The sequence below is a fragment of the Taurulus bubalis genome (genome assembly GCF_910589615.1).
Source record: "Taurulus bubalis genome assembly, chromosome: 21".
NCBI lineage: Eukaryota > Metazoa > Chordata > Actinopteri > Perciformes > Cottidae > Taurulus > Taurulus bubalis.
Window position 1 is genome coordinate 10,610,196 of NC_136609.1, and position 26,810 is coordinate 10,637,005.

Sequence of the window (26,810 nt, forward strand, 5' to 3'; positions counted from 1 at the left end):
ATAGCCACCATTAATTCCCCACCAACAGGACAGAAAAACCCAGCAAGCAAAATATAAATAGAGGGGAAGTGCTGAGCCATAACTTTTACATAGATAATAGAGTCATGACATTGCATTTAATTACCATGGCATTGTGTTTAATTACTACACACAGTTTGCTGCTCTGTGTCTCTGGACAGAGTCAAGTTTACATTATCCTAATAAACCGCTCTGTCTCTTGTTGTCCTGCGACAGGTTGATGTCTGCCATGAAGGTGTCTTCTCCTGACACAGAAGTCACGGTGGTTGTCAAGTATTTCTATTGGCTGGCCCTCAAACCCCTCTGACTGGCTGAACCCTGGACACCAGGTCCCGCCCCCCAGGTGGGAAACCACAGCTGTAGGTAAGTACCATCTGAAGTTGCACACTTAAACCTTGTAAACCAAGTGTCTGCTTCTACTCCTCCTCTTGAGTTGGAGATCACTTGAAATAAAAAAAGTTGCATGATTGTCTGTTTTGTTTATTTTGATATAAAGATATTTTCAAACAACTGTGTAATGAACCTGTATTTAAATCAACCCCAGGCCTACGCATATTGGCATGTGAAGTCAGACCCTTTCATGGTGAACACTAGATGGAGCCCAGTCACTCAGGAATGGAGGAAAGTCCACTTTAAGCCTCACGTACGGTGCTAAAAATGTACTTTTCTTGATAGGAACGTACTGTTTCATGAGCAGGGTGAGAGAAATCCACTAGTCAAAAGGAGACGATGCGTCATCACCATGTTTGACCTCCAAACCTCCTCTTCCTTACTCTTCTTTAATCACATGTTCTCTGTTTTCTGCTCATTTAATCTCTAATAAAATGTATACCAATCATTTATCCAGGTCGTTGGTGAGTGTGTTCCTCTCTTCAGTTATTAATGTGCACACAGATTGTTTCGGGCCATGACAACAGATGGCAATTAACATAAGGTGGCCTCCAATTCCCTTGAATCCCAAACACCGTCATAACTTCTCCCAAACTTGGACACTCTATTTTTGACCAAATAGAGCATTTATAACATATTATCGTATTAAAGTCGGCTGTTTTTCATCAGCTATTACAACATGGGAATCACACGATTGCAAGACAACAATCAAATAACAAGATTATGCAACACTTTTACCCCCATGCTCCATCATTGCCCCTCAGGAGTCCACATGAGTCAAGTCCCTATAAAACCCCCTCTGTGCGTTTACTCCTCCACACCACCAGGGCAGTCATGAGCAGGGCGACCAGCACCGGCACGCCGATGAACGGGGCGAGGATGCTGGCCGGCGGGTCGTGGAGGAGCCGGCCGGTCAGAGCGCAGTCGTGGAAGTAGATCCGGTGAATCTGCGTGAAGAAGCGGTCCACTATCTGATTCGGCCAGAAGCAGTCCATCTTCAAGGCCACCTGGTAGGTGCAGTTGGTTACCCCCTCGTAGATCCTGCAGAGGGCGACATCACACAGTCAGAAGTCATGAAGGAAAACCAGCTCAAGTGTGATCAAAAAAATCCAAATTCAATACTTTTGCAGCCACCTCTTGCAAAGTAAGTATGATGCATCCTATCTCATCACATGGCAGCTTGAACTGCCATGCATACAAAGCATGCAGGCTTGCACACTGCAAAGTGTGACCGGATGCAGCAGGACATCCTGGTATCTTTGGCACACTGCATTTGACATACTAAATCTTTTCCTGGCATACTACATCGTACGGTAGTAAGAGGATTGGCATGTGCAGATCGTGTTAGAAGCCGTATATTTCCACGATGATCTTAAAGAGGTCCCTCCGATGGCTCCCAGTCGGAGTGACAGAACTTTAGGATGCACACTCTTCAGGTATAATTAGGTTTGTCTTTGAAACGTCCTTTCAGAGCGAAACCCGAGTAGGGACTCCTGTTGGTCGGAAAAAAAGCTAAAGGAGTGCCTAGAATTAGCAGTCGGCCTCAACACCGCTAAATATAACTGGTAGAGGGCAGGGGAAATGGAGACGCATACCAACGGGGTAGCACCCCCAGGAGAGCGTTGCACCACGGCTTCAGCTGCAGAGCCGGAGGCCGAGTGGGCAAGTAGGCAGAAGGCAAAGTCCCTTTAAGGAAAAGTCCACACGACTTGAACGTTCATCACAAATTGCTTTTTTTTCTTTTTCTGATGGGTGCAATTTATTGTTCAGCGTGTCGTTTCCTTTTATTGTTTTTTTTTATTTATTTACACAGCAACCAACATGAGGTCACTTTAAAATACATCCGCCACCCAAAATGACAGTAGCATCTATCATCCAGAGCCACAGCTCCACTTTTGCGAACCCTGTGGAGCCCTATTTCTTAGTACCGGCCTAAGAAAATGTGCTTTGCGCTGCCACTCGGTGAAATTGTTTTGGTCTAAAAATAAGACCCAAGTCAGGAGAGACTGGAGTGTTTTTTATAGCTCTGGGAAATACGGTGTGTAAATGACGCCATCTTGCTCTGACTAAAAACAGAATCCGTTTTGGGAAAAGTTTTGGTAGCACTTTATAGTACACACATTTTAGCATTAGTAAAGCATGAATAAACAATGAATTCCTCATTTATAAAGCATTATTCCAACATGAATACTCATTAGTAACTCATTCATAAACACAGTCTAAAGTGTAGACTATTTATTAATGCTTTGTAAAGCATAAATAGTCTACACTTTATATTAAGTCACAGAACATGCTTTACTAATACTTAACTAGTGAGTAGTAACTACTGAATTAATGAGTAGTAACTACCTGATTTCATCATGAATTGCAGCATGTTTTTATCATTTACTAACACTTTACAAATGATCTTATTAATCATCTATAAGTCCTGAATACTTCATTTACAAATGGGGAATTCATCATTTATAAAGTATGAAACCATAGCTTATTAATCAAGAATGAAACATTTATAACTGTGTTTATGAATGAGTTACTAATGAGTATTCATGTTGGAATAATGCTTTATGAATGATGAATTCATTGTTTATTCATGCTTTACCAATGCTAAAAAGTGTGTACTTATTATAAAGTGCTACCAAAGTGTTTGACCCTGATGAAGTCCACAAGCCAAAGGGTGGTGGTCTTACAATAAAGTTGTAGAACAAGTAGTGGAGTGAATAGAAACAAACATCCACAATATCCCAACAACAGTTTCTGTGACTTCTACATTCTATGATATAAGATTTAATCAATCTGATTGTAAAAAATAATGTTTTGGAGATAAAATCCAAAGGGGTAATTTGAAAATCTTTAATGTTCTTGAAGACATGTCGAGGCAGCTTCAACGGGTATCTGAGCAACGTCCTGACACAAAGCAATGCATCGAAAGTCTGAGGAATTACAAATTGGCCCATCTAACACAACTTATTTGTCTTTTCCTAATTTCCTTTCTTTTTAATCTGCTGCAGAGCCCCGCTCTCCAAAGGACATCAGGGATGGCGTCAAACATGGCTGTCAGTCCACACACACACACACACACACACACACACACACACACACACACACACACACACACACACACACACACACACACACACACACACACACATGCAAGAGCACCGCCACTAATTATGTGCTGGACCAAGAGAGGACAGTGAGCCAGGAGGGAAATCACCGTTTTGACAGCAGCTTCTCCTGTGGGCCTCCCAGCTCCTGTCTGACTCATCCCCTGACTGAAAAACACTGAAAATACACTATATATATATATATATATATACATATATATATATATATATATATATATATATATATATATATATATATATATATATATATATATGTATATATATATATATATAACGTGGAGCAGGTACAGTAAAAGGCAAGCGATGTGTTGCTGAGTGGAGACACAGGAGTTGGTGGCCGTAAGGCAAACGGCCACAAAAGCAGGTCGAGGTTGTCGTTCATCCGGATCAGAGGATGAAGTAAAGTCACAGCAACATATTGAGGGCAGCTTAAGTCGAGGCAAACAAGTCCTCTCGGGAGAAAAGCTCACATTCCATGTGATGATATGTGCTGAAATGATATCATTGAGCTCAGAAGATGGCCATGTCTCCATAAGGAAAGACAGCTAGTTAACCTTTGACATGCTTGCATATTAAAAGTATATCATAATTAATTTAAACATGTTGGGTCTTCCCTTCAGCCATGAATCAATCCCATGAAGCCATTATCTGGGACCAAACCGTGGACGCGACAAGTGAAACGCTCTCTTTTCTTTGCCCTCTCTCTCTCTCTCTCTCTCTCTCTCTCTCTCTCTCTCTCTCTCTCTCTGCACGGCCCAGCAGCTGAACTCACTCCGTGGTGTCGGGCCAGCTGCACCACAGGCCTCGGTCCAGCCCTGCCATGTCCAATTTGAACTTGGCCGAGCAGAGATCGTTGATCATCCTCTCGTAGAAGCCCCCGTTGCAGCCGGACGCCGATGGAAGGACTTGAGCTGACGCACAGAAATGGAAGAGAGACACATAAAAAAATAAATCAAACTGAAGGTTTTAATCGGGGCGTGAACGTGACAGATGTGAAAGCGCTGCAGAGGTTATCTGCAACCAACGAGGTCGCCGCCCGGCATCGGTTACCCCCGTTGGACCATTCCTTCGCCACTAGGCCGCTACTTTCACGAAGAAAATATTTTTCATTTTCAGCCAGAGTCCCAATCCCTTTCTGAGTGCGACGCCTCCGGGAGCTACGGTGGGAGTGGGAGCTCAAGCTGGCGGGAAAAAAGCCCCGCGTGAAACCAAGAGGTTTGTTGTCGCGATGGAGGAACATGGCGGATCTCATATCTCCCGATAAGGGCCAACAGTGGGCCCGTTGTGTTTGCTCTGTCTCAGCCGGCTCTCCGAAGGCTCTGGGAACACTCACAGGGAGGCTGGGTGTGTTGACACGGGGACTTTTTTTTAAAAGAGACGCTACACACCGGAAAGGAGAATGTGGAAAATTGGTGGGACTTTTTGAGTTGTTTTCAGAGAAGAGGCATCAAACGCATGAAAAAATGGACCTACTGCCCTCAATGCAGATTTTTCCATATTTTGGGTATCGCCCCGGAGGAAGCACCCATCAGTCCAACCGGAATCATGGATTCTGCCCGCCGTTCCAGGACTCAATATTTATGAATTTATGATGAGGATCCATCCATCTCTCATGTTTGGCCAGCTGCTGAGTCTCATGATGACGCATCAGAGTTATGGATATGTTTCTCTACGTGACATCTACTCAAGAACTGTAATTAAGTACAATTCTGATGTACTTGTACTTCACTGTACTGAACTTTACGAATGAGGATTTTAACATACACACTAGATTGCACGTTGGTATATAAAATAGCTTCAACTCAACAGCATTAGTAATAATAATCTGATAATATCATAAACAATATGACAGTCAAAGGAACATTTTTCGATACGTTTTGATTTTAACACTCTGGCAATTCACACAACTTTTGAGAACAAATATTGTATAAAGTGTGATATTACTTTCACTTAAGTAAGCAACCTGAATACATGCTTTGCCTCAGACTAAAACACATACAATGTAATAGTGTGGATTAATCTACAAATATTAATAAATGAATAGACAACACAACATCAGAGATCAGTCATCTCTGAAATAGATGCTATGTTTAATACTTAATACAGCATGCTCATATTCATGTATAAAAAAATAAAATACACCAAAATCCAAAAATAATAATGTCCTCTGGTAAATGGATACATTTGCGTGTCCTTCCCACACACACTAACCTGCCACCAACAACACGAGCCCCGCTCTCAGGAGCGCCGCGCTCTCCAGAGCCATGCCCAACTCCTGCAGGACGGCTAGCTCTGCTCCCTCCTTGGGGGTCCACTGAAGCGCCTCCCTTCTTCCTCCATGTGTCACAGCCACTGCCCCCCCCCCCCCCCCCCCCCCCCCCACACACACACACACAAAAGCCCCCCTGACCTTCCGCGCAGGCACACAGCCTCCCTCCCTCGGCGCCCTAATCATAGAAGCTCTGCGTGTCATCTGATCGGCGCTGAGGAGACGCAACAAAGTCAGAACCCCAAAGTAATTAACTCTGGTTTATAGAGGTGTTACACACATATGAAAGCTGCATGAGATTAAATACATAAACTTGAAGTGAATTTTAAATTGTATTAATAATATCACACTTTTCATTTTGTATTTCCACGCTCCTCCTCTCATATATTTTGTCAAGCATCAACAAATATATAATAATACAATAAACTCTCTATGAAGTCCCCAAAGGAATGCTACATTATCTAGATTATTTTCTTTCCACCCTTAATTTACATCTGACCATGATGATCTCTACAGAATAGGCCTTTAAATACACAATTATCACAATTCATAATCTATAAATTGAAGGCCACTTGCTCTAATTTTCCCCGGTATCCCTGCGGAGGCCTGCTGTGAGCTAACACATCATTAGACTCATCAGACGCTTTTTAAAAATAGGAGTCAAGTTCCCCCATCACTTATTTATCATTTGTACCGTCTCTTTGCGCGCACACAGGGAGCCATTACAGAGACAGAACTGCCACTTATGTGTCACACTCATATCTGCAGCTCACATCTCCTGTAGCTCAGAAATGTCAGTAATTGAATGTTTTATCTGCAAATTTCCTTTTCCCTTTCTTGTACAGGAACAGAGTGGCGCTCATTAGTATTCTGGAAGCAGCTCGGCGTTGTGCTGCCACCCAGTGTGGCTGTCTGTGCCGGTGTGAGACTGATCCCACAGCTCACATTAATGCTCCAGACTGGTCACGCGTCGCTGTGATTTGGGGGAAAGACACTTCTCAGTTTAACAACAAACAGATTTAGAAGACAAACTCTGCTCTGGTCATTCTGTGCTGACACTAAAGAGGATTTTACACACTGCAGCATTGGTTTAAAGCTTGGATATGATCCCAAATAAGCCTGGGAGGGGCTGGAACCTGTGTTTCTTTTGATTAATAAAAAAACAAAAACACTAAATGCATGTTTCCTTGAACCCTCTCAATTAATTAGAGAAAGTGGCACAGCAAGCGATTGCCAAATGGATGACATGCGTGTTGTTGATTATCGGACACATGTTGATGATAACTAGGATTTGAGGTGATCATGTGGCATTAGGGTTAATGAGCACAATGTTTATGATAAACATACATAATTAAAAGGCTTCAGGATTCATGGAATCTAGTAATTCTCTCTGAATTCCCCTAGAGGGCAGCAGAGGACACTGGATGGAGCCTCTCTTTGGATTTATGTCTGAAGGATTCCTCGCTGCCTAAAGTTGTGGAGTCACTTGGTAATATAACCTGTTTATGTCAGCTTTCCCTTTACATGCTTCACAAATCAATATATTTTCGTCCTCGCTCATTTTTTTAATATGTTTTGGACGGTTTCACATTCTGACATCAGTCCACAAACGAAGCCGCGCTGGCTCGTAAAACGAGCGGCCCAGAACATGGTATATGCTGCAGCTCCATTTGGACCAGCACCATCAACGTTTATCGGCCTGCTGGTACCGGATACCTGCAGAGGCTGCACTGCTGGCACCGCAGGGACCCGAACTTCACGTCTACGACGAATTATGTATTTTTATAGTTGTAAAATAATCTATAACAACAGTGTGCCCTGGAAGGTAACTAACTTGTGATCCTTTTTATCTGTAAAGACAGGAATATATACTCATGTCATTGATAAGCTCGAAAGCAACTAATGAAATATGACTTTACATTATCATCATTATGTGATTTAAAGAAAACATAACAGACACAGAAGGTAGCGATTTGGGTTTATAAGCACGCAGCGTGGAACCAAAAGAGAGTCTGCTCCTGACAGGTGTGTAGACAGCAGCGATGACGCCGAGTAGCCAATCAGAGGAGGCTATAAGTGAGGTGGGCGGACTTCCCAAAAAAGAAAGAAAAAAAAAGACAAAACGCTTCTAATCTTTTCGGATAGCCTATTTAATAGGCTGGAAGAGGTGTCAATCACAGCAAGGAGGCGTGTTCAGACCCCCCCACCCTCCCACCCCACGCACACACTCGATCCCAGCACACACACGCACACACACACACACTCTCCAGCCCCCCAACTCCAGCCCCCCAGCCACCGGCGCTATGGCAGCGTGAGGAGTGAATGGCTCTGAGTATCCGCGGTGGAAACCGACCTAAACACTGGCCTGGGAACTGATAAACAAACACAACAAATAACGCGGCGCGTAAAAGCTCTCCACGGCGCGGGTTGCGGGTGCGCACGGACTCCGAGTCATCGGTCCAAGAAGCCACAGAAGATTCCGACGTCTTTATTTCTTTTTTTCTCTTTTTTCCATTCCTTCCTTTTTCTTTTTTTTTGTGGTGGTTGTTTTATTTCTTAGCGTAAGAAAACATGAGGATATCTTGATTGGACATGTGAGTCACGGGAGTTATCAAGACAAGCAGCCCTTTTCGAAGATGAAGTTCCTCGCTTGCCTCCTCGTCACTTTGCTGGTGATCCGATCGAGTGCAGCACAGTCAGGTGAGTCCGTGGATGCGCGTCTCTCTGGCGGGTCAGACCCGATCCAAACACCTCCACACGCTGCACTTGAATCCGCTGTATTTGTGTGCGTAATGGCAACGAACGGACATATTTTTGGGGGGTATAGCTCTCCATCACTGTCACAAACTTAACCACAACTTCATATCCGACCGCGCTCACTGTTTGGAATCGTGGCACCCGAGAGTCCCACCTGCAGCAGCCCGAGCTGCGGGCTCCAGCAGCCCGCGGGAGCGCGTCGGGCTCTGCGTAAAAAGCTCTCCAAACTCCCCTCTCGCGTGTTCAACCTTTTTATTTGGATGTTTAAGCTCATCAGATGAAAAACAAGAAACTAAAAACAAACATGAGCCACTTTTATTTGTGTGAAGAGCAATCTAGTAAATGTCTGAATCTGAATATCTTATTGAACCCTTAATATGAATGAATGCGCCATCGTTTGGATGTAATCCCCTAAGCGGGCATCGATAGACCGAGGACTGGTTTATATGAATTGAGCTTGTCTGCTGCAGTTTATATTCCTCCGAAGAGTCTTTGCATAATTTAGACGTCGCACATCGCATCTCGCTTTCATCACGAGGACCCCTGGTGTCCGTCCCCGGGACGAAAAGCACTTCAATGATCCCGCAATATTCCCATAAAGGCTTTTTAACGCGATAGTCATCGCATAGTGGAGTTCCCTGTGCTGTGCTTCCTCTGGCAACCCCTGGAAGGAGGCTCGCTGCTGCAAACATGTCAAATTCGCTGTGTGACACATTTGTGTTCATGATTTCTCAACACTGTTCATCCGAGCAAATCATTGACTCTGATGCTGAGAAATTGTAGCCGTTGAACTTTGTTCACAGGCTCTGTGATCGATAAGGACTTCAATGTGCTCCGGTGCTCCGGTTGGTTTGGAGTTTGGTGGAATGTCAGAGATGCAGAGTCATATTTTGTCTTGATAGCACTTCATGGTGCCGTGAATCTCCTGTCTGAATAGATTCAACCAAGCATGCAGGAGAGTTTGTGGATTGATGCTCAGAGGTGAACTTGGCCATCAGCCAACCTCCCAGAGGCACACACTGGATTCTGGGATGCTTTTCCTCTCCTCTTCCCCGCCTCCAAGGACGGGTCGGGTTCTGGCTCAAACTCTGGTGGTTTGTGATTCTGGGGCAGCAAACACACACACACGGCTGCTGCTGCCTATTAAACAGGAGTGGATGGATGGGTGTCAGGCATGGGTGAGTGGGGGAAGAAAAGTGTGTTATTTATTCACTATATGCACACACTCCCTATCCGAGACATTTGTGATGCAAATTCAGCCCAAGAATCCGAGCTATGCCTCCTGGGACGCTGGTGGCGCGTGTGGGTGTATGCTGAGCAGATATTTGTGTGCTATCCGTCCACGCTTTGTGTTCAAGCTCCCCTTTTCCTTATTGTGTGGCTTTAAAAAAAATCTTACAAAAAGGCCCATCATCTATCAAGTCATATCAGGTTTGGAGCAAGTCAAGATGTTCGTTGAACATGGTGATCGAATCTGTCTGTGCGAGACAAATGTCTGCTGCATTCCTGCCAGTCAGCTGGTCTGTGGATATGCACTAGTGTGTGTGTGTGTGTGTGTGTGTGTGTGTGTACAGTGCGACCACTTGCCAAATGTTGAGATGTTCTCACAACGAGGAACTCGGTTGATGACTTGTCTGCTGGCAGAGTGAGAGGATCTGAGTGTTTCTGAGTCCGTCTGCAGACTCGTAATCATCTTCATTTCAAATAAACATGAACAAAGAGGTGATTCCGAGCTGAGGATTGACCCTGTGATGCGTTCAGGGGTTCGTGAATAGGTAAACCCGGTGGGAGGCTGAGCTACTTCCTCCAGGTTTTGTTCACCAAGCAAGATCTCACAGAACTGGACAAATGAAGCCGATGTTTCGAGTCCAAACATCCTCCAGTTGCTCAAGTCTGAAGGAAGCATGACTGACATATGACACTTTGGTTGTATTGTTTTCATGAGGATAATGGGGTTATGGGTACAACTAATTATTGTCATTATTCATCAATCTGACAGTAATTCCCACAATTAATCATTTCAAAAATAAAACAATATTTTTCAACGGAATGACTTAACATGAAAAATGATCAATCAGTGATGAGAATAGCTGCCACTAATCATGTGTTGATCCAATAATTGTTCCGTCAAGCTCTCGGGGTGGGGAGGGGGGGTCACCGCTCTGAGGCCCCAAACGCGATGAAGACCATGCCATGTTGTCGAAAGCTCTCTCCTCGTTCCACTTGTTTGTGAGTCAGCTGATTTGGCTCCTTTTGGTTCAAGCTGCTGTCTCGCCTCAAAGGTGGTGGACAGCTGATGTGGCCGATAAAAGGCCGACCAAACCGAATCCCCTGTTAGATGAAGCTCGGCCCGGTAGCTTCACCGTCCCGTGTCTGCTTACCCAAACAAGCGGCTCCAACATGTCAATCGCCGCAGCTCAGTGTGTACGACAAATGCTGCATTCACTTGTGTGCGCGTGTGTTTGGGTGACATTTAAGGACGTGCTCTCCTGTGAAATAGCCTGGGAAGAAAGGGGGGTGGGGGGGTGTGTGTGGGGGGGAGGGGTGGTGGTAAAGGGGAACCCGCTGAATGCCAGTATCAAATTACTGGGCGTCCGTCAGCTGCATGGCACACAGAGCCGGGGAGCTGGCCGAGGCTTTGTTGCAGAATGGGGGGGGGAATGAGAATTTATTACAAGCTAATTAAGCTTTTTTTTTTTTTTTTTTGGATAGCATCAGTCTAGACCGCGAGCCCTTTATGTGACAGCATGAGAGATGAGGGAGGTGAAGGAATTCAATCTTGCTCTAAATTAGTCAACAGCGCTATCGTAACTCGGCATCGGCCGACGGAGATCTGGAGCGCTTCCTGTCGGCGTCTTCCGGCGAAAGAGGCGAGCGGAGGGGGATACAACATGGCCGCTTTCCATAAGGAGCAACGATCGCAGTTCGGCGAGGGGTAACGTGTGACGTCAAAGTGTTTTTTTGTTGCTTCCTCTCACCGTCTGAATCAGCGTTCGGATTATCATCTGCACAGGTCAAGCAAACGAAGATGGAAGGAGGCAAAAAAGAACAAAAAAGAAGCATTGTCTGTTTTTTTGGGGGCGGGGTCTCTGGCTTTCCTCGTTCCCAGGCATTCCTGTTTGCTGACATTTCATACAGAGGAGCTTCTGTTCTTCCAATCTGCGAAAAACACCCAAATATTTACACGCGGAATCACAACTGCACACCATTGGGGGGCGGGGGGGGGGGGGGGGGGGGGGGGGGGGACCCGTCCAAGGCCCGGGCGCAAAAATAGCGGCTTTTTTTTGGGTTGTCCGCGGCTCCTCGGTCCCCCTCCGTCTCCGCCGCTGTGTTTGTGTGCTTGGCAGGACAGACGTTCCAACCCCGCGTGCCTCCGCCCGCCTATTGATGAGCGGGCCTTGGCTTTGCCTGTGCTGAAGGAGTCCGCTGCCAACTCCGAGTGCGAGTTCGATCGGCTGCTCGGGAGCCTGGCACAGATGCCCCCTCTCAGGGAGGACGGAGCTCTCACTCCCACACAGAAAACACGGTTCACCCACACGCGGAGATTTACTGTAAGCACCCCAATCTACAGGATCCCTCCTAATTCCTTATTGCTTATCCTGCTTTGTCTAAATTGGCCTCCATCTTTCTCCCACACACACACACACACACACACACACACACACACACACACACACACACACATGCAAGTTCATGCCTTATGTCTTTTAAGTGTGAGGCGGCTTCCTCGTTTGCTTTAAGCACAAGTCTTGAATCAACTTTTAATGGTTGTTCTCAACCCTCTCTCTCTCTCTCTCTCTCTCTCTCTCTCTCTCTCTCTCTCTCACACACACACACACACACACACAGCGTGAGCGAGGCATGGCCCGAGAGAAGAAAGGACAGGAAAGACAGAAGAATCTTTTTTTCTTCTTCTTTCCTCCCTCTTCTGTTTCTCCTAGACCACTGGAGGGTTTGTTCGGCCCGCCACTTGTGATTCCACTCAGAGACAAATGCCTCCATCCTGCGACTGAGGGGCGTCCTACACACACACACACACACACACACACACACACACACACACTCTTGCCTAGCAGTGCCGGTCAGCTCGCACCACTTCTCTTCTTTTATTTCTTTAGCTCTATTTCACTTTCTTTTCCCACAGATTCATCGTCTCTTCTCCTCTTTTCCTCCCTCCATCTCTTTCCTTATCTCGGCCTCTCCCTCCCTCCCTCCCTCCCTCCCTCCTGCTCTCACCCATAAACATCTCCATTGTGCCTCTGTTTCACTTCCCCGCTCCGTTTCATCTTTCCCTGCTCCTCTCCGCTCCTCTCCCTTCTTTTCACCGGCTTTATATTTCCTCTCCTCCCTCCTTCCCTTCCTCTCACGCATGCACATATCTGCTCCCTCACACTCCTCCCTCTGTCTTTCATTAGCCGTGTGTGTGTGTGTGTGTGTGTGTGTGTGTGTGTGTGAGGCTGTCACCGAGCACACAAGGGGGACTGGAAACAGCTCATTTCTCCCCCTTTAATTGCGACACCCAATTTGTTTCGTGGACAACACGCTGTCGGCGGCTCCTTCACACGCCACTCGAACCTGTCACACACATGCTCCACACGTGTGTGTGCATCTGTGTGTGTGTGCTTTGAAAGGGGATATCATGAATACTCATTCCTTCAGTGTCAAGGAAGTGACAGCCCAGTTTTATTTAGGGTCGCTTAGACCAGAAAACATGTGATGAGCAAACCGTTGAGATTTAGCTCCTCTTCCTCCGTCAAGACTCGAGAACACACCTTTGCTAAGGTTCGCCGTATTTTAAAACATTAAAGCATGTACACATGTTCTAGTAGAAACGCTCAAATACAATTATGAACCTGAAGATTAGCGTGACACGTCCCCTTAACCATATAAGGTCTTTTTTCTTGATTTTCCATAATTTCTTAAATTCTCCTTTTAAGGCACTTGCATATAAGATGCATATCCATGTGTTACATCTAAAATTGCAGAACAATCTCAGCTCTCTATATAATGAGGCACAATTGTCATGAGGCTAAAGTGTAAAGTGAAAAATTAAAGTTTGATTTAATAAAATTCTTCATACCCCTTGTGAAAACATACCTTTACTCATGTTGACGAAAAATAAAATGGTAGTTACATGTAAATAAATGTCTAAAACAACATTTTCTATTATTGTTTTTTGAGCAGAAATGTGGTCTGTCACACCTTTCACCAAAATGATAGAAATGGGACTGAGAAATGACTTCATACTGCAGATAAAGCTTCATGGGAGTGTGCAAATGAAAAATAGCCATTACAAAATGGGTCACAACATTTTTTGACGGACACCTGAATTGACTAATCACAGTGAAAGGAGTGTCAGCTTCTGGTACAGGGACACAGAAGCACACAGAGGAGGGGAAACTGCAGAGTTTGGAGGTGCTAACAGTAGCGGATTCTTTTTTTCTGCGCCGTATTTTCGCGGAGATATGAATATTTACAAAAATGAAACACTGTATATCACGCCGGCGTGACGCGAGACCCCAGAGGGTTAATAAACCCTTCTGGAGGAAGGTTTCGATGCACAGCGTCCACATGGGTCACGGCTTCAGTGTTCAAAAATCCAACTTGTCTCCTTTGGTGCTTTATATATGTATATATATATAAAAAAAACGTGATGAGATTTGTGCACATCTATAAGTACGCATTCATCTTTAATTGAATTGCTACAGCTGGCAGTTTCAAACCAGAGCTCAGAGCTGCACCTGCAACATAACCATTAACGGTAAAGGTAGAGGCCTTCAAGCCAAAACACATTTGTGTATCTGTGCTCGTTGGCTTTGGCTCCGTTTGCGGCGCTGAGCTCGGGCACCGGGCCAACGCAGGAAGCGGACAGTGTTCCGCTTCCTTTGATTGGCGGCACTTCCTTGGCGAAGCAGGATCAAGTGCGATCGACTCCGTCTTTCGCAACCGGTCTGGTCTTTTTTTCCTTTTGAGTTCTTTTCCCTTCTTTCACTCACTTCCCTTGCTTTCTGTTCTGGCTCTCAGCGCGGCACAATAGAGGAGCATTAGAATAACAATGGGTTTCTTTTCTGTTCCTGTAACCTTGACAAAGTCTGGCGTTTTTTAATGAAAGTCTGTGAAAAGAATGATCTCTAATCCCCCATCTGTGGGCATGTTGATCCGGCAATTCAACCCCGACCTGCAGATTTGTGTCATTATCTTCACTGCATTCTCTTTTTCTTATGTGATGCACACACACACACACACACACACACACACACACACACACACACACACACACACACGCGCACACACACACACACACTCACCAACTTGTCTGTCTTGCAGTTGCATCTTATGGTCGTTATAAACCTCGCTATTTTGGATGCTTTTCATTTGTTTACTCCCTCTCTCTCTCCGTGTGTGTGTGTGTGTGTGTGTGTGTGTGTGTGCACTCTTCCATGTGTGTGTACTGGAGCCCGCCTGGTGTATTGTGTGTCAGCTAATCCCTGTTAAGATATTCACGGCAGCTAATCTGTTTAATTACACTACAAATTAAGGATATTTACTGTTCCAAGACTTTTATGCGACATCCGCCTTAATCAGGGCCTTAATCTGTCTCTGGTACTGTGTGTGTGTGTGTGTGTGTCTCACTCTGTGTGTGTGTGTGCATGATTGATACTCTGTATGCTTAGGCATGTGCGCCTCTGTGTCTATCGGGCTATTTCTGCCAGAGTCTGTTTGTATCTCGCCGCTTTATTTCTTTTCTGAATATTTGCCCACAATAATAAAGAGAGGCAAAATAAGAGATTATTGTATTTTTTTTTCCAGTTGCCGTGGTGGCAGAGAAAGGCAACCTCCACAAGGATTCATTTGTAATATCAGCGAGATGTCACGACGGCATTTAAAGGACGCAAACCCGGACCAACGCTTGTCCCTCTGCTCCACTCAGACTCATGTTCAGCTAATTCTACAAGATTAAAACCGTGTTCCCACCATGGAAACGCACTGCGATCTCTGTTGAGGCAAAATAATGAAAGCAGGCTGCAGCCAAGCGCTTGTACACATACAGTGCAGTGTGTGTGTGTTTCTAAATTGCATGCAATGCCTTTAGCGTCTCTACATTTTGTGTGTGTGTGTCTGTAGTGGCTTATTCAAGAAAATGCAATTCTTTGCAACCATTTTGGGGTTTTCGTATGATATATTGTGCTCGATAGGCTGTTTTTATATTATTTTATTTTCCCGAATGACGTCTATAACTTCCTGTACATGCTTCCTTTCATGGTGTGTCGAGCAGAAAGCGAGAGCCTGTGTTTATGTACAGTCGTTGCACACCCATGCATACGAGTTAGAGGCTGTGTGTGTGTGTGTGTGTGTGTGTGTGTGTTTGTGTTCACATGGGACACGTTGTCCTTTTTAAACGGCCCCTTCCTGCGATGGTGACCTGTAATAAATGAGTGGGCGCGAGAAAGTGGCAGCCATGACAGCTGACTGGGGAGGGAGGGAATAGTGAGGGAGAGGGGGAGAAAAGGTGGAGGTGTGTGTGTCTGTGCGTGTGCGTGTGTGTGTGTGTGTGTGTGTCAGGGAGCGAGGAAAGACAAAGAGAGACAAATAGGAGGTAAAAGAGATGGAAAGTCTCTGAGGGTAGATAAGGAGCGAGCATGAGAGGATGAGGGGACTCTTCCTCTGCCGCCCGATTAACCCCTTCCTCGCCGCTATTTCTCTGACCTCTCTACGGCCAGAAAAACCCGGCTTCGGTAGAACTGTGTGTGTGTGTGTGTGTGTGTGTGTGTGTGTGTGTGTCCGTGAAGGTGAGCCACCTTCAGCGCCAAGAAAGATGAGAGAGTGCGCCCAAACTAGAATCTGTTTGTGCATTTTCTGTGCGTCGGCTCATTAAACTGGTCGAGAGGCCTAAACGCACACTCTCTCAGGCCCTCACACACACACACACACACACACACACACACACACCTGGGTGCTCCCCCTGCGTCGCACCTTAACCGGTTGCTCCGCGGCAAAATCGCTGTCGGCAAGGTGGAAGCAAGCTGCCGGTGAGTCGTTTGCAAGATGGGAGACAGAGCAATGCGAGGGAGGTAGTCTAATTTCAGCTGAGATAGGAAGTGTGTGTGTGTGTGTGTGTGTGTGTGTGTGTGTGTGTGTGTGTGTGTCCAGCAGAGGTTAAGGTGGAGTGAGAGAGACAGTGTGTTGTCTCGGAGGAGAACAGCTATCACCACCGATGAACGCTCCAATTAATCAGCCCGGGCCACGCAGGCGCTCACACTGTGTGTGTGTGTGTGTGTGTGTGTGTGTGTGAGTGTGTGTGTGTGTGAGAGTATCTATTGTGCGATTTCCAAAGTGTGTCAAGATCTATATTTGCATCAGTGGGATGCATCATCATCATCATCATCATCACACAGTCTTGTTTTGTCTTGTCTCCATGGATAATGTTAATGGGGTCACGTGTGCCGGTTGCACCTGAAGGGGAGAGAACGAAGGAGAACAAAATGCGGGATGTGGCCGTGCATGTGTTTGCGCATTCACAACCACGCGTCCTCTAAATGAAATCATATACGACTCATTTGCATTGGCAGATATATTTTTGCTTTGTAGGGTTTTGCCAACTGGATTCTGCACAAATCTGCAAAACCATTCAGTGCCAAAACAAAACGCTCATTCACTGTCAAGATAATTCATTTATTTCCCCGAGAACATACTGTCTGCCCATAACAACTAAGGTAGGAATGACATAACCTTGTTCCAGGTTGGAAAGGAAACCGCGGTCAACAAACTCATTACAAACCGCTGTTGAGAAATAAACTGTTTTTCTGAGGTTTGCGAGAAAAAAACATTATTTTGGGTTAAAGACAGCAAACAGGAAGCAAACGGCGGTCCAACAACGTCCCACTATTTCCTCCAAAACAAAGGATACATCCTTGCATCCTTGGAGTTTTGCATCCAACAGGGTTGTTAATCAAAAGAAATGAATCACAATCTGATTTTTCCTGCTAATCGATGCTCCAGAAGTTTGTCAAAAGGCCTGAAATTGCTCGTCTCTTCCGCCCAGCAGTCTAAAAGTGAAAATCTGCGTCTTTCCTCACATTCATGAAGCCGGAACCAGTGAATGTTTGGCATTTTCCGCCAGATAAATGACTTTAAATGCGCTCACTGTTCCGGCAAACGAAGACCACCGCGATCAAGATAACGTGCATCCGAACAAAACCCCCAAACTGACACGTTCTAAACGTCTCAATGCTGCTCCGTCCCGTGGTTCATTCCAAGTCCATTGAATTCCAGAGCGGGCCCGCATGAATTCATGTGTTCCCCGCCTCCCCCCCCCCACTTTCACAGATAAGCACTGTGAGAAAATCCTGAGAGGAGAGCCGGGGAAGGGGGGAGCGAGCGCGAGAGAGACGGGCGGACAGAGAGACATTTTAGAAAAGCCGGAGATAAACACACGGACAGATAGAGGCGGTGCGCGCCGTCACGCCGCTGCCCCGAGTTCCCGCTCCAAAATGGAATTCTCAAAAAGGCGCTCCCTTGAAATCGTGTTTCAACCGCGGGGGCAGTGGGGCATCCAAACAGGTCCGCTCACAAAAACCCATTGTTGAGGTCTGTCCGAGCTTATATATATATGTGTGTGTGTGTGTGTGAGTGTGTGTGTGTGTGTTGCTTTTAGAGGATCTTTTTATTCCAGTCAAGGAAACTGTGTAAATCCTATTTGGTGGGAAAGTAGATCCTTCTCATCAGTCAGTGTTTGTAAAGCAGAGACATGTGTGATAGTGGTTCTCTTTCTGGAGACTTCTGTGGGTTCCAGATACCGAGAAATCACGCGGCCCATCTCTTTGTTTCATAATATTTGATTATAACTTTATGATTTCACTCATTTCAAACCCCTTCACGGGCCTTCAGGATTAAAGCTAGCAAGCAGAGTCTCTGCAGAAATATTTTTATTTCTAAGTGAAGATGAGACGGCGGGAAAGCGTTGTCAATAGCACCAGACAGACACACACACACACACACACACACACACACACACACACACGGTCGGGTTAAGCGGCACAGACATGGCGCTGACATGAAATAGGAGGACGATATGCAGCTTGTCCTACATATGGGGACATATTAGATACACGGAGGCAGTCATATTTCATTTCCCTGCATATACGGGGAGTTTTCATTTCCTTCCCCTGGGACGCCGTATCTACCTTCGGGGCATGTGACTCGGAGGTAGAACGTGAGCTGACGGAGACGAGGAAACAAGGGCAGACAAAGAGATCTCGACAACAAGAAAGCGAGCGAGTGAATCACCGGAGAAAGACCGGCAAGCAGAAATATATATATATATATATATAAAGGTGAGAGGAAGGTAAACCGGTGCAGCCCTGTGGGCAACCCAGACAGAAAGAAGAGGAAGTGTGGCTATTTGCCTTCTTCTTCTCCTCCTCCTCCTTTGACCATCTGCCCCTCCGATTCTCTCATTTACTTAATTAGAGCGCTGCCCGTCGCCCAAACGGCTTCATCTGTGCGTGTGTTTGTGTGTGTGCTCACCTCAGGCGTGCATGTGCGTGCGACTGCAGGTGTGCACATGCCCTGGGCAGACTTGTGTGTGTGTGTGTGTGTGTGTGTGTGTGTCAGAGCAGAAGGAGCGGCTGATTGCAGCAGCCTCGTCCAAAAACAAAATCTGCTAAAAATGAGCGTATATAGCTGTATTTTGGCTCAAATGCACGCCATCGCATCAATATGGGCCTTTTTTTTGTGTTCACTTTTTAAATGATTGAAATGATAATTGTCATGATGATCCATAGACGCGTGTCTGCTTAGCCTTTTCATGGCCTCACGTCTCATGTATGTATTTGAGCGGGAAAGCCTTGAAACATTAACATTTACAGCAACTCCTCATTCATTCACTCTCAAGCCGAGCTAATGCGTTTCCTGTTTGATAGCTCTGCAGCTCCATCAGCCAAGGTGACCGGCCACGCACCCGTCTCCCCTCTTTAAACGAAGACGAAAATGAGCAAGACTCCAGACGGTTAAACTGATATAGAATGACAATGAATATGCACCTGCATTGCAGGCTTTACAGACTGGTTTAATGCAGCTGTGGTTAGGGAAGAGCATCCATCTGATATCTAATATTTAATAAAAGGCCAATGTCTGTTAGATTAAATGCAGAACCAATATGTCTAACCCTGCATGCTGCAGTAGGGCTTTTATAGAAGTGTAGTAGTAAAGTAGTAGAGCATAAATGTTACAGTCCTTCAGTACTCTGAGATTTAACACAGTAATCAATAATAAAGGCTTAATTACGTAAATGAGCCCACGAGTCCGAGCCAACGCATTCAAAGCAGCTGATTGTCGCGGCGTGAACCAACAATGAGTCGTTCAAGTGATTTCTCAAGTGCCGTGGGGAAAAACAGGCGGAAAATCGATTGTTTGTGTTGAGTGCTGGCTGCCACTTTTGGGCCTGTAATCATGCACAATTCTTCCTCTCCTCTCCTTCCTCTCCTCCCTCCTGAATCCTTTGAAGGGTACTGTCTCGTTTCCCCCCTCCTGGAAGTTTTGACTGGCATGAGAGAGGAGAGGAGAGGATGGAGAGGAGAGAGGAGGAGATGGAGGGGGAGATGAGAGGAGAGGAGAGGAAGAGATGGAGGGGGAGATTGAGAGGACAGGGGGAGATGGAGAGGAGAGGAGAGGAGGAGATGAGGGGGCAGAGTCAGCGGCGCCGAGCGCTGACATGGCATTCTAAGTTTGTAACTGTGCTGTGTTGCCGTTTCGCGGCGCCGATGCTCTCAGCCTGAACGGCGCTTTGTTGTGTGACATCAAACGCGTGAGGAGCCGCATCCTCGGCTGCCTCCCTCCACCTTCAGCTGCTCCTTTAACCCTGTGCGTGCCACAGGGGGGGGGGAGAAAAGTCAACTCTTCCAGAGGGAAACACGGCGAGGGCGTTGCATTTCCGCCGCACATCCGAAGCGTTTAGCGCTTGAACCTAACGAAGGCCTTTATCACCTCTGAGAGCCGCCTCGCTTTGTGTTCTTGCTGATTTATGTTCCTGCAAGAGAAGCACCTTTTCCTCACGTCAAGCGTTTCCTCCTATCTGGAGCGACGCGCTATCGCCATCCTGAAAGTGAATCCAGAGCGCTAACGAAGCGTCGTCAGGGGCGATGGTGATGCGAGCACCCGGACTTATCAGTAGGAGGTCTGCGGTAATCAGCTATCGAGGGGGGGAGGCGGCGGGGGGTCCCTAGTTATCAAGACAGCTTTGGAGAGTCCCAGAGAAACTGCAACAATGGAGAAGAAAGCAGAAGGAATGTGTGTGTAGACACACACATTTTAAAGTGAGATAACCTCACCCCCCACCCTTTTTTTTAACTTCTTTTCTTTCAAAAGGGGAATAAAGTAATTATTATTTGACATACAGGGTTTGCTCACGGTGAGTCAGATTACTGGAGATGAAATATTTCCGCAGTAAAAAGTATTTTTTTTGTCTCCAAAATGGAGTTTTATGAGCTTTGGCTGGAGTGTAAAGAAGAGCGGAAACGTTCTGCGCTTTAGTCTTTCTTCTTAACATCTGGCGGCGCTTCGACGTTGCAGATGTGGTGGAACTTGTTCATTTGGCGTTGCATAAAAAGAGACAACCAGAGTATTCCTTTAAAAGAGAGGACCTTCCGATGAAAAACCTCATTTTGGATTATCTTGTTTGCTTCTGCAGTATTCTGGCCTTTATGCAAATGTTTAGCTTGTGCATCTGTGGGCTGTTTGTACGCGTGTATATCACAGAACCATAATATACGACACGGAGGCCCAAATTAAAACTAATCATCACATTACCAGCGAGTATATCAACCGCATTCAGCTGCAATCAAATCCACAGAGAGTCACGAACGCCATACAGAGTACAAGACCGATATAAAACGACACAGGCGCATAAAACACTCACTGTATAATGAGCATCTGTGCTTTTATTTTTGTATTTTTTTTAATCAAACGCTATTACCTCTAACAGCGCACCTGTCCGTCCTGCGCCTCAGGTAAAGAACGTATATCTGCTTCTTTTTTTTCTCCTTTTTTTTTGTGTTGGAAGCCCCTTTTAAATGCCAGCCGGGTAGTTAGCAAAAGGAGAGCTTACACACACACACACACACACACACACACACACACACACACACACACACACACACACACACACACACACACATGGAGCAGAAAACATTCTGTTGGGAAATATAGGGCTGCTAATTAGTGGAATTAGCCACAGATCAAAAGGTTCAATTAAAAAGCGGTGTTGCCTCATTTGCATCACAACACATGTTCGGTGTGGACGATGCTCGCTGACGGCGGGACGGACAGACGTCCACACACTCCGTACCGCAGGGAACATGGTTCCAGGGGCGGTTCACCCAAACTGACTGAAGCACACGTGACGAGATTTGGTTTTGAGTTGTGCAACTCAACGCCTGCCAACCGAATCCGTTGGTTCTTACATCAAGAGAAGACCTCGACGTGAACAGCTTTCATAATAATAATAAGAACTACAGCACCCAGCCAAATTAAATCAAAAGCATCGGTGCAGCTCGAGTGAGAAATATGTCATATGGACAAACTAGACCTTTTGAATTTACTCTCAGCCTGCAAAGAAACACATTCATGCACGCAACACACACTTAAACACACACACGCATAGCAGAAGATGAGGAATTGCATTCATTTACCAGGAGATGAGACATTACATTCATTTGCTCAAAGACTCCCAAATGGAAACACACACACACACACACTAACACAAATGGAGCATTCATTCGCTCTGCAACAAACACACACACACTCTAGCTAATCAGAAGCATGGCATTAATTTGCACACACACACACACACACACACACACACACACACACACACACACACACACACACACACACACACACACTCTTGACTTGCCGTGCGGTTGTCCGAGCCTGTTGTTGGCCTTCTGAGTTGCAGCCTTAATTAAGAGTATAATTAAGTGTGTGCTGTTATGGCTTTGCTCAGTGGGGTGTGTGGTTGTGTGTGTGTGTGTGTGTGTGTGTGTTTGCAAGGCGTGTGGACCTCCCCGGAGCTGCTGAACATGCTCTCTGCCACAGCTTGGACCAACACGGCCAATTCACAGCATTGCTAATTCACCATTTAAATAGCACATGTTTGAGTCCTAATTAAATACAGCGCCGACACCAGCAGCACACGAAGCTTTTCTTTTTCCTCTTCCTCTCCTCTCCATGTTGTTTGTTCCAGCGAGTCTAAATGTCATGCCGTGTAAAATATGATTTTCTGCTTTTTTTTTTGTCTTCCCTGTATGATGGTTCCATTTGTGGGTATCGTGCCTTTCTGTTTTTACCCTCCAGCTAAATGTACCTCTCTCTTTCTGTTCCTCTTTCAAAGTCACCTTTGCTTTCTCTGACACCCTTTTATCAGTGACATGTGAGTGTGTGTCTGGGTGGCTCTCCTATCTGCTCTGTGCGGTACGTATGTGTGTTTTGCAGAGAAAGTCAATGACACATTTATTCATATATATATATATCTATATATATATATATATATATATATATATATATTGTGAATTCAAAGGCAACTAAAGCTACACGCTTAAAATGAGGGAAAACGGTAAAAAATAAAACAATCTGAGCTAGCCAATCAAAAGGTAGCCCGCCCTAAAGAAGACCCGGCTCGCTATTTATTAGCTACTTGGGTGATGCTGTGAGAAACCCAGAAAATAGGACCTATATGTTTCAAACTTGATATAATCATCCTAAATGGGGTCCTTTTTATTTCATGAATGCAGTAGCTGACAGGTGTATTTAATAGGCTATGTATTTATGTACTGTAGTTGTGTACCTTTTTTTTGTGTAATATTTCAAAAATAACGTTAATAATTTCAGCAAAATGGAATAAAAAGTTCTTCATTTTGAATTATTTTTTCTTCCCCCCTATGTATGCACGGCCCCTAACATGCCTAACATGCCGGCTTATCACCCAGTGCTGTTGGTTTCCTGTCCAGAACAGTCTGGTTTAGTCAGTGTGAGGGTGCAGCCATGCTTGTGTGTGTGTGTGTGTGTGTGTGTGTGTGTGTGTGTATCCCCACTGTCTGCTCCATTGGCAGTTTGTAGGTCCATGCTGTGTTAAATGGGAGTGTCCAGGCTGCTACCGGGCCTCATTCATCAGCCTCACGCAGGAGCAGACCTGGCTGCTGGGGGGAACCGCCTGGGACGCACACACACACACACACACACACACACACACAATCCATACACACACCCACGCTTCGCAAACAGCACCTCGAGTTTTGACATTTTAAACATTTCAAGACATACGCTTGGATGTCTCGCCCTCCGCTCTGGAAGAGGTTGACGCCGACGCCGACCCCCCGTGACCTCCGCGTCCCCACGGCATCTTTTCCACCTCTCTCAACCCCTCTTTGCTATTTTGCAGCTGAGTCTTTCACGCCCGACTCCATCTGCCGCTTGGCTGCCGCCGCCGTCCCGTCCGCTCGGGCCAAAGCGCGCGAGTCGGCCAACATTGGTGCGCGTCCAGCAAAATTTTCCTCCTGTAGCAGTCGCCGGAATGAAAGAAGGAGAAAACAAACATCCGGGGTAGCGCTTCCCGAGAGGCGCCGCACTTCCATCTGGGTGCTAAATGGTTTTGAGAAGCACTCTCCCTTTCTTCTGTTTTAATGTTAAAAGGGTAAAAAGTGTAATACGCGTCTATTTTTTTGCATTTTCAAGGACCTGTCTTTTAAAAGGTTTTGATAAAGCCACAGTTGTTTGTGTGCCTCTTTATTCTCTCCACCGGTGCTGCGAGTGCATTACTTGTTCACTAAGTATGGCTGAATATCCTTTTTTGTTCGCTGCATTATTTAAATCAAGCTCCTTGAGAGAACTGTGCATTTGACAGTTTTTTTTCCTCTCCCTTCCTCAGAACTTCCTTCTTTCGATTGTAACAAGTGCACAGACTTCAGAGCTTATAGTGTTGAAAGCACCGGGGGGAATACGGCGTTTTAACAATGCCAAGTTCAAAACACTGTTTTGCCTTTATTTCAAATCCGAAATTATTGGGAAAACAGAATCCAGCCTTTTGCTAGCTGGCCAAGTTTCTTCAGTTTTCTTAAGTTTAACTGATACTTTCCCTACTGTCCTCATCAGGTACTGCGGCCATTTGAAGTTCTCTTTCCCGTATTATCTTTACGATGAGAAAAAGAATCATGGCTCACGTCAAGTCCTGGAAAGTCTTGAGAAAGACTTTCAGAGCTGCTCTCATCTCGTCTCTTCGCTCCCATGAACTGAGGGGAGAGATTTATACGGCTCCCCTTGACCTTGAATTTCCTGTTTTATCCCCGTTTTTATTTTACACCGTGAGTGTTCTGTTCCTCTGAAGACTTACGCCTTTGTAGTCTGAAATCGCTATTCCCTGTGTTGTAAAAGAAAAAGCAGTTTAGAAAGATGGAAGGAAGTAGAAGTGTGTTTTTCCCCACCACAGATGAAATTCGCCAACACTTGATGAGACGCTTTTATCATCCTAACAAGTTGAGCGGCGCTGCGGACAATCGCGATCAATCCCTCTCAATCAATCTTCAGCGACACCTTGATGAGCAAAAAAACTCAAGGGCCTCTGGAGAAGCGATGAATCGGCTTTGCAGCTCGGCCTGTTACCGCTCTCTCCTGGGTCTGTTCATCGTGGTGTCAGCGGGGGTCAATCGGTCACGGCCCCCCCCCCTCCTCCCGATGCTAACCTCTCCGCTAACCCGCTGGTGTCATTCGTGTCCTTCACTGTCTCCTCCTTTCTAACGAGGTTAACCCCAATCTTGTGGGCTGCCGCCTCCGTATTGTACGACACATCAAAAGCAAGCGTTCCCGGCGTGGAGCGTGTTTACTGTTGCGATGTGACCTTCCTCCTCCTGACTCCTCGCTTCATTTCCACCTCCGTGTGCGCGGTGTGAAGTAGTGCGAAAAACACATTTCTATCCTCTTCATTGTCGTCTCCCGCGTGAACTTCCGCTTCCTTCCTTCCTTTTTCCTTCTTCTTCTTTTCCTCACCTCCCTAATTGGCTGACCATGCCTCCCCCGGGGGTCTAGGCGGAGCGTGTGATTGACCGGGGTGATAATCAGCGTAATGGCAGCTTGTGGTGGCGAAGGCCAGCTGGCTGCCAAAGGTGCTGAGAGAGCCTGCAGGAAGAGGAGCGAGAAGGTGGGAGGCTGCTTCCTTTCAAATCCGCCACTGGTGGTTTCCTTTGTGGCCCCTCGCCCCCTCACCCCCTCTCCTCTGCTCAACGCTCCTTGCTCACCCATGCAGCCATGGAGGTGTCATTAGCGCCGCGTCCTAATTAGTCCAGTGCCAGCTAATTGTGCTTCTGACGCTGTGTCTCTGGGGAGGCAGGCCTTGCTAATTTCAATAAGAGTAAACAAGCAAACCGCTCCCCACTGACGGATATGGATTAATTAGAGACCATCCACGGCGTGTGCCAACTGAAGGGGGGTGGGGTGGGGGGGGAGGGGCTGACGGAAGAAGCGGCGTCGAGAGGAAGCCGAATAAGCTGCAGACGAGGAACGTGAGGTGAAAGAGGGGTCGCCTCCGTTTGTTGTCAAACAAAAACCCACTCCTCGTTTCTGGAGATTACCATCACTTTCATTTTTTGCGCATCCTCCTCCGCTCCCCACCGAGGAACCCCCCTCCCCCGCCCCCACCCCACCCCCCGGATGTGTTGTTTGTCACAAGTTTCATTTAAAAGGTTGAAAATGAAGCAAACAAGTCTGTTTTCTTTTCCTTGATACTGATGTGTGTACACTCAGGGCCCCACATAGCTGCCATGTTCCCATTTCTAATTCAGCCGTACAGAGCCGTTGTTTTTGTAATATTTCAGGTCGGCTGAGCGTTCGCAGACTTGTTTTCCTCGTGTTCACGCAGTCACAGAAACCCCTGGGAGCTCCGACTGCCTTTCACACTCGCGGCCAATGAGCAGCTCCAGCGGTTCTAGTTCCACTTCTAGAAAATGTGATGAAATAGGCGGCATTGCCGACGCATTTTTCTGTTTCCTGTGTTTGTATTTGCAGCAAATAAATGGATGAAAGAAGAAATCACTCGTTCATAGATTCACATGAAGTTTTATGGAGCGCCGCGTTAGCTTTGTAGGCTCGTTCAAACGCTTCTGTGTACGGCGTGCTGCAGAATGATAATGTTATCATTCGGAGACAGGAAACTCTCCATTAGCTGATGAAAGCGTGCGCACGCACGTCTGAACATTTTCCAAGGC

The 26,810-nt window shown here is 46.2% G+C and overlaps 2 protein-coding genes across 2 annotated transcripts in view; one reads left to right on the top strand and one right to left on the bottom strand.

The window, feature by feature from the left end:
- Positions 1 to 488: 488 nt before the first annotated feature.
- On the bottom strand, positions 489 to 5,833 carry LOC306752752 (receptor activity-modifying protein 1-like). Its single transcript, XM_079236553.1, has 3 exons — positions 5,745 to 5,833; positions 4,306 to 4,444; positions 489 to 1,449 (listed from the first exon to the last, which is right to left on the bottom strand). The coding sequence occupies exons 1-3, from the start codon at positions 5,797 to 5,799 to the stop codon at positions 1,194 to 1,196; spliced, it is 450 nt and encodes a 149-aa protein (XP_079092679.1). The 5' UTR covers positions 5,800 to 5,833; the 3' UTR covers positions 489 to 1,193.
- A 2,605-nt stretch (positions 5,834 to 8,438) lies between these two features.
- Positions 8,439 to 26,810, top strand: part of LOC306752694 (receptor tyrosine-protein kinase erbB-4-like) — a gene marked incomplete at both ends in the record, with an annotated part of 181,279 nt that continues 162,907 nt past the window's right edge. Inside the window, one exon of the mRNA XM_079236488.1 lies at positions 8,439 to 8,502. Within this exon, the coding sequence (XP_079092614.1) occupies positions 8,439 to 8,502 (64 nt within the window). The remainder of the gene's footprint in view (positions 8,503 to 26,810) is intronic.

Excerpts from the sequence above, each read along its gene's own strand:
- LOC306752752 (XM_079236553.1), bottom strand. The coding sequence starts at position 5,799 with ATGGCTCTGGAGAGCGCGGCGCTCCTGAGAGCGGGGCTCGTGTTGTTG. Across the intron at positions 4,445-5,744 it reads GCTCGTGTTGTTGGTGGCAG|CTCAAGTCCTTCCATCGGCG; the intron begins GTTAGTGTGTGT and ends TCTGTGCGTCAG. Across the intron at positions 1,450-4,305 it reads AGCTGGCCCGACACCACGGA|GATCTACGAGGGGGTAACCA; the intron begins GTGAGTTCAGCT and ends CGCCCTCTGCAG.